The 13,762-nt window shown below is 38.7% G+C and overlaps 1 protein-coding gene across 1 annotated transcript; it reads right to left on the bottom strand.

The window, feature by feature from the left end:
• Nucleotides 1-6,409: 6,409 nt before the first annotated feature.
• On the bottom strand, nucleotides 6,410-7,471 carry LOC147318513 (chemerin-like receptor 1). The gene has a single exon (XM_086309857.1). The coding sequence runs from the start codon at nucleotides 7,469-7,471 to the stop codon at nucleotides 6,410-6,412; it is 1,062 nt and encodes a 353-aa protein (XP_086165983.1).
• Between the last annotated feature and the right edge of the window lie 6,291 nt (nucleotides 7,472-13,762).

Below are 13,762 nucleotides of genomic sequence, written 5' to 3'. Positions count from 1 at the left end.
AAGTTTATTCATAGTCTTCGTAATTTCTGAGATCATTCCACAGTTTATTGATATAGCCTTTTTTTTTCATTTGCCCATCTTTACTTCTTCTGCCTATTTAAGGTAATCTTGTCTCAGTCTTGTTACTGACTTGTTGCCAGTTAACCCAATTAGTTGCAAAATGTTTCCTCAAGCGGTTTCTTTTTAGAATGACTTACTTTCCAGCCTTTTGTTACCCTGTCCCAACTTTTCTGTTGCTGCCCTTAAATAAAAAAACAACAACAACAACCAATTTTTGTCATGAATAGTAAAATGTCGCCTATCATAAATTAAGTTATCATAAATTAATATCTCTAGAAAATTAAAACCGCCGCCCAAGCATACAGATCACTAATAATTATAGCTCACTAATGATTATTTACTTTCCTTGACCGCAAGTAAAGACATGTTGATTCATAGAGTTCATGGAATTTTACGATTCATGAGAGGCACGGAAAAATTAGAATATAAACAAGCGTGCTGATCCACACCCGTGTGCACACAGGTGTACACACGGGTGTTCACAGACACAAACTACACCCTTCTTGGCTGCTACGTCAAAGCACATTGTGCGCTGTCAATCTTGCGTACTGCACAATAACATGCAATATTTAGTATCTACTGTTATCTACTGTTAACTAGTTTATTGTGATGGTGTTGTATTTAGTATGTTGCTCTTTTTTGTTTGTTTTCTCTTCTATTTTTTCTTATCCCCATACAGGTGATCCAGGTGTTTTGTTTGTTTTTCTTTTTTTTTCTTCCCCCCTTTCTCACCATCTCATCTCTCCCTCTCATTCTTTCATTCTTTCTCCCTCTCCTATCCCCAGTCATGTCTGTCCCGTCTGTAACAACCAAATATCAAATCAAATAAATGCATAATTATAATAAAGGTCAATCAAATGGACCAATATGGCAAGGCCATGATGATGCAATTGGTAAAATAAATCGCTTGGCATCTTTCTTAGCCTTCAGACAACAATTCTGATGGCTAAAGATCCAAACAGGACAGGCAAAAAAAAAGAATATAAACATTTGTGTGCTGATCCTAATAGTGGTAACATATCTCACAGATGTCACTGTGACTTTCAGTTTGGAAATAAACATGAAAAAGGAACACCAAAGGTTTCAGGAAATAACAGTTTTGAAATATGGGGTAGCATGATGGTTAACACTGTTGCCTCACAGCAAGAGAGTCCTGTTTTCAGATCGACTGTGTGACCGAGGCCCTTTCTGTGTGGAGTTGAACCATGAGAAGGTGGTATTCATAAAACTATTAGAAACAAAAATAAGACAATGCAGTTGTTTGTTTTCTTTTTTAAAAATGTGTTTTTAATAAAAATGGAAGTGTAACTGCCTGTCCTTTCACTCAAAGTGGCATTTGTTATGTGTATCATAATAGTTGTCGCTGCCCGGAGTTGGGTGACAAAGTTCAGTCCAATAATCACCGTGTAGCAGCTGAGCAAATGTACGTTAATGAATGTAAAACTAAATTATGATTCCCATCAAATAAGAATGAAATAAAGAAACAAAATGCCCATTTCTTATCCACTAGGTCTTACAGAGTTCAACCAAAACCAAAACTATATCATGAACTACCACAGTTACTCAATACATGTGGCTTCTTGATCCATGTTGTTTTGCATGTCTGTATTTATGTGTGTGTGCAAGTTAGTTTAGCCTGTATGAATTCCCTTCTCATAGTCACATGGATATGTAACCTTTTCTTTTCACTTGTTTACTTTACGAAGAACTTTGAACTCTCAGGTTTTGATTAATCCCCTATTCAACAAGTTTCCAGTCCGATTTATGTGCAAACTAGATAATAGGTGTTTTGTTATATATGTTTGAGTAGTAGTTATATATTTCTTGCCTTATCTATTTTTGAAGAGGTTTTTCAAGCGGCCATGCAAAACCTACTTACACATGAGACACTATTAGAAACACATTTCAGTGCAGTTTCAGTGCAACTCCTTGGTGTGAAGGGGGGTGTTGAAGGTAGACTGGTACACCCTGACACTAACACAGAGCATAACCAAGGAGCGGCTGCCTTAGGAATGTGTGGGGGTTATGGGAGGATGGTGCTCCTGTATTTGTGATACCGCAGCAAGGTACAGACAGGACTAACCAGGGAGGGCTAAAGTTTAAACCATGGCCTCTCTCCATTGATAGCCAATCACAAGTATTTTCTGTTTTGAATATATCATTTTAGTTACGAATTGTACAGGACTTCTGGGTGTGCACACTGCTTGACACTGAGAAGTCCACAGTCCTGGGATATCGAAAAACATGGGGAATTTGTTTATTTCACATCTAGTTGCTAGTCAATACAATATGCTGCCAGATCCCAGAATACACGTGTATGTTACAGTCACAACTTTTCTTTAACAGTCTCAGCATTTTTCCTTCCTTGTTTTTATGGGTATTTCTCCAAAACATGCATTAATCACAATTGTTGATTCTCTGGTATATTTAATAATAATAATAATTATAATAATAATAATAATAATAATAATAATAATAAATCATTCTTGAGAATTCTGTATTGCTAGCAATGCAATGGATCATTATTTCACAGGGGAGTATTATCAAGATGTGACAATAGCAAAAGTGGCCAGTAGGTGTCACTGTCAAGCTTGGTTTCAGATTGTTTTGAAACTTTTGCACAACGGCTTTGAATGTGTCATTTTTTTCCTCAAAGCCTTGTTTTGCTCATTACTGGCAAACACTGAAGTTGCTCCAAGAACAGGTGCATGATCACTTACAGATAAGTGGGGAGCAGTGTTGGTCAAGTTACTTGAAAAAAGTAATCAGTAACTAATTGCTGATTAAGATATATAGAAAAGGATTCAAAGCAAACTGATCAGAGTGTTAATGATACTACTCAGAAACGTTTTTGTAAAGGACTCTGTGCGATAACGCAGTTATTTTGTATATTCATAGACAGAAAACAAAGTAACCACGTGGGTTAACAGTGTGATTTGATGTTGTGGTTTTTGTTACGAGATAATTGTGGAGAAAAAGATAAAAGAATGTGTACATGAGCATAAAGGATAAATACGGAAATTCTGTTTAACAAAGTGAAATAAAGGAAGCAGAACTCACATCTCCCGTATCTACCTTTTGTATATAAATCAGAGCCACCCGAAGGCAGTTTTCCTCTTTAGACTGCTGCCCTTTAACACTGAAGCATTTATATAAAACAGCTCCCTCTGCTGGTATATGTAATGTGTTTTCTGTGATTTTAATGATTTCTCATCAAATGAGTTGTAGAACTAGCTGTTATGTTCCCCTAAAAGGGTCCAGGCGATTAGGGAGAGTAACAAAAAGTGTCCGGGTCGGAAAAAGGAGACATGGAGGCAAAATGATTAAATTGAAGAGTTTTATTAAAGTTTCTATTAATAACTCAACTAAAAGAGATGGACAAGCCACTATCACCATTTAAAGAAACAAAACAAAACTCAAGCGTCGGCCAGTAAACTGAAAAGTAAGTCAGAAAAGGGTTAGTAACCAAACACACTCCTCTCCACCAAGCAGGAGCAAACAATCACAAGATTCAGCTCACTAGCTGCAACCACCAAACACTCACACAGCTCACTAGATAAAACCCGTCACATGGCACTCTGGCACCAGAGCTTACTCACCTTTCTCTGCCTTTAAATACCTTTAATTGCTGATGTGAGTCAGCTGTACAAAAGAAAAATGTGGCACCTAAGGCAGGAGAGACATCTGTGACAAACGATACTACCAATGAAGCACCATCAGAACTAATGAAGCACCACTCTCATGTTTCGCAGGTGGGACGCAGATAGACTCAAAGGCAGGCTGACATAGACCGAATAAAAGAGTCCAGGGAAACAAAGTCCATTCCGTGAAACAGCAAAGTAACCAGCAAGTTCCCAATAAAGGAGTAAGGGGGGGACAAGGAAGACCGCTGGAAAGAAAACGCAGTTATATGCCAACAGTAAGGGGATAATCGGTGGGGGTGGGGGGCTGAACTGAAAACCAGAAGGCACAAAAACTATCAAAATGAAGCAGGAAGAAGACAAGAAACACAGAGACAACACAGAGTTCTGAAATTAGGAAGGTGAAAATAGGAGAGACAGGATAAACTTACAATTAATGAACAAATTTTGGACCAGAGATGGACCGATCCAATATTACGTATCGGTATCGGTCTGATACTGACCTAAATTACTGGATCGGATATCAGAGAGAAATAAAAAAATTAATCCGATCCATTAAATATCACAAAAGCACCTCAGAAAATTTGCGACATGGCGTAACTCAGCTCATAACCTTAGCACGTGGGAGCTGTATGCGTCATGCAAGTGCAAGACCTGTCGGTGGTTTGGTTGAGCATTTGAAGCCTCACTACCAAACCAGCATTTCATCTCCGAGGAAGTTATCCCAGAGAGAAGTAAAGCAAGTGTTTACGTTCATCTCTGAATGTTTCTAAAGCATTCCCACGTTAAGCTTAACAACCGATATATGGAGCGACTGCCTCTTCTCTCCCCCTCCCTCTCCTGCTGCTACTTCAATCATGAAACTGATCAATGATCAGCTGATCGGCTCCCGTCTCTTGTTTGTTTTTGATCAACTTTGCGCCAGAACGAGGAAACCAGCTGCTAAACAACAGCAGCACGTTTAAGCTTGATAAGCTGTTGTTAGAATTTATTGACAGCTGGTAACTGTGCAGGGGCGGGTCTAGCAAAGTTTTGCCAGGGGGGCAGGTAGGGCATTAACGGGGAAGGGGGGCGGTTCACCATGAAAAATGAAGTGGAGATCTCATTTAAAATAGCTAGCTTTTAATAAATAATTATCTGAATCTTACACCCAAAGTTTTAATCTCTTGTAAAATGTATAGAAGTCCATTACTGTATATAGTAACTATTAAGTCTAATATACTCTAGTAAGCTATAGTACTTTTTCCTTTGGGACAGTACCATCTGTGCAGTCTGCAGTTCTGTTGAAGAAAGATGTTGAATCTATTTAATTATTGTGGAAAAATAATTGATTTCTGTGAATTTTCTTTTACACGTGCATTAAATTAAAGTTGATTATGTCGATTAATGCATCACGAAGCGGAGGGTGGGGGGTGGTTCCCTATTTTTTTTTGGTGGCAATCCTATTAATTAGGTTGCTTAATATTTCTGCTAAGTACTGTTTAAAATACCAGAATAGGGAGGATCGTGTAGGTTACGTTTATTAGATTGATCAGTATTGCTGAACTATAAAATAGTTTTTGCATACAGGCATAACAGAATAGCTTTAGTGTTTGTTTTTTTTACTTGAGTATGAACTTATACAAAATGCAGCAAGATATTTTATTGATTAAAAAATACACTATATCGGATTCATATAGGTATATATATAGGGCAGCACGGTGGCACGGTGGTTAGCACTGTTGCCGCACAGCAAGAAGGTCCTGAGTTCAATTCCACCATCAGGCCGGGGTCTTTCTGTGTGGAGTTTGCATGTTCTCCTCGTGTTTGCGTGGGTTTTCTCCGGGTACTCCGGCTTCCTCCCACCGTCCAAAGACATGCAGCTTGTGGGGATAGGTTAATTGATTAATCCAAATTGTCACTAGGTGTGAATGTGAGTGTGAATGGTTGTCTGTCCCTATGTGTTGGCCCTGCGACAGACTGGCGACCTGTCCAGGGTGTACCCCACCTTTCGCCCTATGACAGCTGAGATAGGCTCCAGCGCCCCCCGCGACCCTGAAAAGGATAAGCGGAAGAGGATGGATGGATGGACACAAAAAAGTGGTATCGTGCCATCTCTACTTTGGACACAGAGAAAACTAGGTTCTAAAATAAGTAAAACTAAGAAAACATAAACACAAAACTGAGACAACCAGAAAGAAAACAATCCATTTCCACAATTTGTAAATAAAAGTACAAAACCCAATATAAATAAACACAAATACAAAAATTATTGCGAAAATAAAAACTTGGGCAAAAGATACAGGGACTGAGACAATCGCAGGTAGTATAGATGGATATATCAAGTTGCTCCTGTTTGTCACTTTTTATGTGTTTCTCACTTGTTTTTGGTACATATGGAGAATACTGTGCGTAATAGGCATTGCATTATTTTGTTTTTTGATTAAGAATGTTAAGAAGTTACACTAAAATATTTTAGCATTCCAAAGTGTTTCAAATGCCCCCAGAAATGTTAACTTGCTGTACAATATCACAGTAATAATATATAATATAGTTAAAAAAGAGAATGCTTTTGATCAACATTCCTAAAATTAATTAATTAATATTATTAAATCTTAAGAGATTAACTCTATAATTTGAGAGGATCCATGAATTTAAAGAAAAGGTAATTTGTTAGACACAGTTAAAGTCACTATGTACAGTACAATGTATTTATCTCTTTAATCGCATTACAACTGTGTGTCAGACTCTAACTTCTTATTGTTCTGAGTGGTTGCATTTGTATAGATATAAGAGCGAGGAACTTCTTCCTGGAAGGCAGTCTCCAAGATGTTGTGGATAGATTTGTGGACTTGACTCTTAAAATCCTGGCCCATGAACACATACAGCAGTGGATTCAGGCAGCTGTTGAGAAAGGCCATACTGGTGGCTATTGGTAACCCAATTATGGTGATATCATCTAATATCTCACTTGAATATTCTGGCATGTGATTTGCCATCTCAATTAGACCCATGATGTGAAAGGGAGCCCAGCACAGAAAGAAAGTGATGATAATAGCAGCGATGATCTTAAAGGGGCGACTTGACTGATTGGCCAGTGTGCGGTTTCTTCTGAGACGATGGATTATAACAGCATAACAGGAGACAATGACAGTAAAGGGCACAACAAATCCCAATAGGAAACGCGTGATAATCATGGCCTGATGAGTCTCATTATATGTGTCCTCGTCACCAGAAAGAGCATAGTTGTTGAAGCAGTTGATGATATCCTTATTGTGGTACGATGGTCCGACGTCCCTGAAGATGAAGTATGGAGCACTGAGAATCAAAGCCACCACCCAAACACACAGACTCACATAGGATGCCTTGCGTACATTTCGGTGGTTCTGAGCCCAGACGGGCCACACCACAGACACACATCTGTCCACACTGATCACCACCAGAATGTAGACACTGGCAAACATGTTCAGAAAGCTGATAGTGGTGTTCAGCTTGCACATGAAGTTGCCAAAAGGCCAGTGGAAATCCAAAGCTGTGTAAGTCACACTCAGGGGCAAAAACGCAGTGAAGAGGAAGTCAGCCACAGCAAGGTTGAGGAACCAAACTGTGTTAACAGTTTTCTTCATCTTGAACCCGGTCACCCAGATAACCACTCCATTCCCGAGCACACCGAGGACAAAAGCCAGGGAGTACACAACCATAGACATGGTGTTCAGAGAATGTCTCAACTCAGCATACTGGTAAACAGGTGCAGCAGTTGTGTTGAATTGATGAAAAGATCTAGTGGTCATCTCTATCACTGCCTTGGGACCTGCAGTGGTATCACAAAAAAAATAAATATATAAATGCATTATGTAAAATTCATCTTTCAATTTTTTTCTTTCTGTTATAACTAATTGCATTGAATGATACTCAGTTATTTTTTAAATTGCTACTTAATGTCTAGTTAGTTGTAAACAAATCTTAAACACTAACTGCTTCAATTAAACACTGACTGCATTTAGCAGTGAAGGGTCACTTGTAAGTCAGATATCTCAGGTATAATCAAGGCTATGAAAGCAGAACATGTGAAAAAAATTGTAGTTGGCTGTTTTGGTATAGATTATTTCTTGATAGAAGAGCATGAACAGTGACTAATTCATTTACAGATTTAGAAAATGAATTAGTTCTAGACTTCAGTAGTAATGAGTTAAGTAAAAGGAAGAATTAAAGAGTGAAGATAATACATTTACGAGACTATATAAGGGAAGGGGGGGGGGGGGGGGGGGGGGGGGTAAAAGTAGATAAAACCAGTAGTTAAAATGTAAGTTTTGAAGTTTAAGCTTAAAAATAAAACAGTGTGGATTTGGTGCTTTATTCAAATGCACAGGCAGCCAGTGTAAAGACCTTTGAGCTGAGCTGATGTGGTCCACTTCTTTGGTCTTAGTGAGGACTCGAGCAGCAGTTCCGAATGAGCTGTAGTTGTCTGACTGATTTTTTAGGTAGACCTGTAAAGATGCTGTTACAGTAATCAAGCCTACTAAAGATGGCAGGTAGTGTTTTTTTTATGACATATATACACTGGGATAGCATATTCAATGGTGTCACTATGTTAAGTATTTGACTAAAAAGCTCAAGTTGTGTTTGACCTATATACACAGATTAACTGTTGTCTACATTTATAACATATGTTAACTCTTGATGCACAGCTGTTGTTTTGCAGACTAATAATTCACATAAAGAGGTAGTTTAGATAGTTTTATGTTTGGTTTTGATAGGTTCATGACTTATACTTCTAAAAAGAGGACGATTTGTTGTTACTTTATTATTCCTATTAACATATACGAACTGAAAGTCACTAATGACGCTATCAGTCTGTGAGAGGTGTAGGAAAATGAGGTCATGGACATTTTGTATTTCTTTGTCTGCCATGATGTATCACTCATGAAGCAGCATCTATAACTTTGTCAGTTTTGTTGCTTTGTGTTGACTGACAACCATGAGAAGTCAGCGCTCAGTTAGCTAAAATAATTAAGAATCACAGGGTGACTTTTTTAATAAAGATTAATTAGTGTCACCCTCTGTACTTTAACGTGAATATGTGCAAAATATGGCATTTGTAGGCAGTTACATACGTCATATTTTTAACACTATTGTTGGATGATAAGGTGAGGTTTCAGACAGATTCAGAAGAAGTTGAGCAATTATGTCTGACAGAGTGAAACCAAAAAAAAAAATGTATTATTGACAATTTTACAGCAGCAAAATAATAAATATTGTTTACCTTTAGTAAAGCTCTGTTGTTGGTTGTTGATGAATCCACTCCAGAAGAATCACTGATCAAACTGTGACACATTGATTATATATAAACCCATTCTGAGAAAAAAAACCGCTGCTGAATTTGGCTTTCAGAAAAAGTCTGAAACCAAAATGAGATCATCTGTATTTTCCAGTGGCTACCGTAGAGGTTTTCTGTCAGCATCCTGTTTTCTAATCTAAATGACGTCTCTTTATTAGTTGTGAAAGACGCTGTAGTGAAACAAGTTTGACACACCTTGTGTGTCTTCAAAAAGTAACGTGTGACTAAAACATGAACAGCATCAAGGTCGGATTCTAGTGGAAACATAAGAATTTAGATTGAAGCTAAACTTAAAAAAAAAAGATTTGTTGAAATAAACCTTTGCAAACAGATCAAAACCAGATTTGGACAAATGTGAAGGATTTCCCGTAATAATGTCAGTTTGCTTTTCTTTTTAATGCAATATTTCTAAAATATTCTATGATCTCACAGGATGACGTTCATCCTACTCACTCTGCCTCACCAGAATTGGTTTTCACAACCACAGTTACTTTTAACGTAATATTTAAGCCTGTGTGTTCTGAGCCATCATTGTTGAGGAATCTAACCCTACGCGAAGTTTTGCTTTTTCTAAATTGTTGCGTTGTCAGCAAAGAATGTAACGATTCCTACTAACATGCATCAAAAATGACCTTTTCTCCAAAAAATAAAGGTAATGGTTAGGGTTTAGGGACATCGCCGACGCTGACTCATATATCTTTATATCTCTAAAGCAAATCATGATGTGGTGGCACGAATCAGGGACACACACAGACTCACACAGGATGCTTTGTGTACATTTTGGTGGTTCTGAGCCACATCACAAACACAGTATGGATCATCAGTCCATACTGATGATCAGTCCATACTGATCACCACCAGAACGTAGACACTGGCAAACATGTTCAGAAAGCTGATGGTGGTGTTCAGCTTTTACATGAAGTTGCTAAAAGGCCAGAGGAAACCTGAAGCTACGTATGTCACACTCAGGGGAAGAAATGATACAAAGACGAAGTCAGCCACAGCAAGGTTGAGGTACCAAACTGTCTATCAGCCCAATATCATTGCCAATATCAGGTGCAGTTGCAGTTGCAGTTGTACCGATTAGATCAAATGAGTCATTGGTCGTCTCCATCACTGTCTTAAGAATGACATAAAGAAACAACAAAATTAAATCATTTTGTAATGTCTGTTTTTCAAAGCTCTTCTTTCAGATGTGCATGCACACTATCAGTGAAAGGTTTGATCACACCTTCTCATTTAAAAGTTTTTCTTTATTTTTCGTACTTTCTACATTGTAGATACATAGTGGGGACATCAATTACATGATGCAAGATATATGGAATTATGTAGCAAACACAAAATGGATAAATAACTAAATATGTCGTATTTTTTAGATTCCTGAAAGTAGCCACCCGTTGCTTTGTTGACAGCACTGCACTCTGATTGGGGCCATTGTCTTAAGGTCATTGCCTTGTTGAAAAATAAATGATAGTCCAACTAAATGCAAACCAGGTGTCATTGCAGAATGCTGTGGTAGCCATGCTGGTTCAGTGTACCTTCAATTTTGAATAAATCCCTAAGATGAGCGGGTGAATTTTAAGACTGAAGTTGTTGAACAAGCTTATTTGACTGAAAAGTAACAAGATCCCTTTTTTAATCCACTAGGACAAAGAGTATTATCGAAACTAAAATTTTATAATGAAATACTAAAATAATCAAATTAAATAATCAATAATGAAAATATTTTTTGACAGAAAAGCACTGAGATTTAAGACATGCAGAATGTAAGCTGATCGATTCACAAAAGGCAAGCATAAAATCGTTTGACTTGAGCAATGATGTCAGCTCTGAGTTTTACCATGTGAGAAAGTGGAAATAATGTAAAGAATAGACAAGCAGGCATACAGCAAGACAGGTGAATAGAATTTCTCTTTATTGAACTTAACCATAAGCTTGATTTTGGTGTTTTGTTTTTGACGTTGCAGATAGATGGACGAAATCAGTCACAGTCTTAAAAACGAAACATTGACCAAACGGTTTATAGAAGCTACAAATATGCCAGGAACCTTACTGTGAATTACTTTAAGTCACTATCCTATCAATTGGGCCACCCTACTTAATTGTAATAATGCCAGTGACAACATATTCCAGAAATCAATGGCCAGGCTTGGGGACGCCATGGGGACGCCATGAGCAGCTGCACTGTGGATTTTGAGCTGATGTGTCCCCAGCTTCTCACAGGTAGTGTCATGGTCCGTGGTCCTGTGTCTGTGGAATGCGTGATGCTCGGGTAGCCACACCCCCGGGCTGGGCCATCACCGGCACACCTGATCTCCATCGCGGTGATTACATGAAGAGCTACTTAACCCGGCGCTGACGGATGCTCCACGCCAGTCCGTTAATCACCTCACAGTGGTAACTAGACTTCCACGAAAGCGTGCATTCACTTCTGGTTGGAACTGTGTTTAATCCGTCTACTTGTGTCCAGGTTTCGACCCGGCGTTCGGCGTCTGCCACCTGCCTGTCCTCCGGCTCAACTAGATCGCTCGGTGCATCATCTGGCCCATTCGCTATCCCCACGGACTTCCTGCTCACGGACTGCCACACTTCCCTCCCGAGCTCACACAAAAACAACACTTTCTGTTAAACACAGTGGTTTAACTTATATAATCTTAATAAATAAGCCTATGTTATTATTTCGACCAGAGTTATGTCAGCATGATTTCACAATTCTCCAAGATCAAAACAGGAAATTATCAAAGAAAGATTACACAACTTTAGTAAAGCTCTGTTGTTGGTGTGGATGAAGCCACTTTTGAAGAATCCTGGAACAAAGTATGAAAGATTAATATAAGTCAAGCTAAACTGCATAAAAACAAAGAACAAAAGGAAAGGTGAAATAAGAGAACAAAATAAGAGTCAATGTACCCATCACAAGCTAAAATTAAAAAAATAAATAAATAAATAAAAAAACAGAATTTTTACTACAAGCAGAAGAGAGGGGACCAGTGTGGGGCTGCTAACATCCTGTTTTGCAATCTTGCTCATATAACTTTGACAGTTAGCTGTCTCGCTTTGGTTTTTGACCAGTGTAAAGTTACAAAATCAATTTGAGGAAACCCACAACCAATAAGACATAATAGCATAGAGTAGAACATACCATTTAGCTTGTTCCATCTGTTCCGGATGTTTCTGCTATGAAGAGCATCCACATCAGATTTTAACTGACCAAAGATATTTCTCTGCCATCTAAAGCTTACTTGTGAGCTTTATTTTGATGTCCCTGAACTAAATTCACATCCGTTTAGATTTTACTAAATCATTAGTAAATTTAAAGAAGTTTGTCTGCCTACTGCAATGTAAAGACTAGATTATATACATGCATCTTAAAACTGCTGGGTTAGTTTTAACCTTATTTTTAATCTTAATTCAACTTTAATGTCATAGTATTTAGTGGATGAAGAAAATGAATGCATGGATGGACAGTTTCCTATGTCAGACCAAAGCTAAACCCTTAGCAGTTTCCTCCTGTCCAAAGTGAAAGACCCAGGATGTTATGGCATGCCATCTCCAATACCAGAGAACCTCGGGGCTGTGTCCTGAGTCAGTTTCTCTTTTCCCTCCACACTAATGACTTGATCAGCCCTTCAACAATCACAGAATAGCTGACGTAGATGAAATGACCATAGTTGCACTGTTTAATATGTTTAATGACAATAACTTAGTCACAGCCTAAACACACCTGAAGGTAATAGTTAGCTAAATGGAAAACTAGCATTTCAATAAGGAGAGATCTAGAAAGAATGAACATGGTTTATTGATTAACAGAAATTAGAGGTGTTTGGCGGTTAGACTCCGATAGCCCCTCTCGATGGAATGCAACCTCAGCTGTGAAAGGGATTAGAGCAGGGCGCCGAAGAAAGAAAGAAAGCTCGGCAGTTCTGGCCTGCACGTTAGGAGTAATGCATAGCACTGAGAGGCATAGCAAGCATAAGCACAGAGAAGAGTGAGAAACTGGGAAGGTCTGAAAGGATCTCGAACAAGACTAAAGGCGAGTCTGCTGGATTGAGTAACAGACTGTCTGGAGCATCAGCATGAATGTTGGGCCTGGTGGCCACCTTCCAGTGCCATTCGATCAGAAGATGTCAAGGCCAGGAGAGAAGTAGAGCTTGGGTTAAGGCACAGCGCTGCAGATGGCCAAGGGAGCAGAGAGCTGTGGAGGCTGAAAGATGCAGAAAGGAAATAAGAGCTTCAATGGTGTGGGGCTGCTGATGGCTGACAGAACAGAATACCTGCAGAAGGTTGAAATTGCAAGTGCAAGAGCCCAGCTTAGACTCGGGGCTGCTGATGGCATAGAGAGAGATAAGAAATCATGCACATGCTTAAAATGTAACCCCACAGGTCCAAATGACTCCACAAAACCTCGCTCATGAACATTGATAAGCTAACAGGCAGTGAGTTATCCCTCTCCAGGGAAAGTCATTCCAAAGAGAATCTGCACAAACAAAGACAACGGGTAAGTATTCTTTCAAGTACAAGGTGAACCAGCAAGCATGCGAAGGAGCCTAACTGCATGTAGTACAATGTTTCAGCAAAGACTGAAGATCAGTGCTTCTAAACAAGGACATCAGAGAGAGAAATACAATCACAACACATGCAGTGGCATGGACAAGTACAAATGTGTTGAATTGATTCTAACATTTACACTCCTAATGCCTGGAAATGTTAAATTAGCCAAAAGAGTGGTCATACAAGACAGACC

The sequence above is a fragment of the Aulonocara sp. 'chitande type north' Nkhata Bay genome, linkage group LG11 (assembly GCF_057382095.1).
Source record: "Aulonocara sp. 'chitande type north' Nkhata Bay isolate Kocher_YH1m ecotype deep benthic linkage group LG11, A_spYH_male_GT1.1, whole genome shotgun sequence".
Classification (NCBI taxonomy): Eukaryota; Metazoa; Chordata; class Actinopteri; order Cichliformes; family Cichlidae; genus Aulonocara; species Aulonocara sp. 'chitande type north' Nkhata Bay.
Note: the sequence above shows the minus strand (reverse complement) of the source record. Positions and strands in the feature narration are given on the sequence as shown.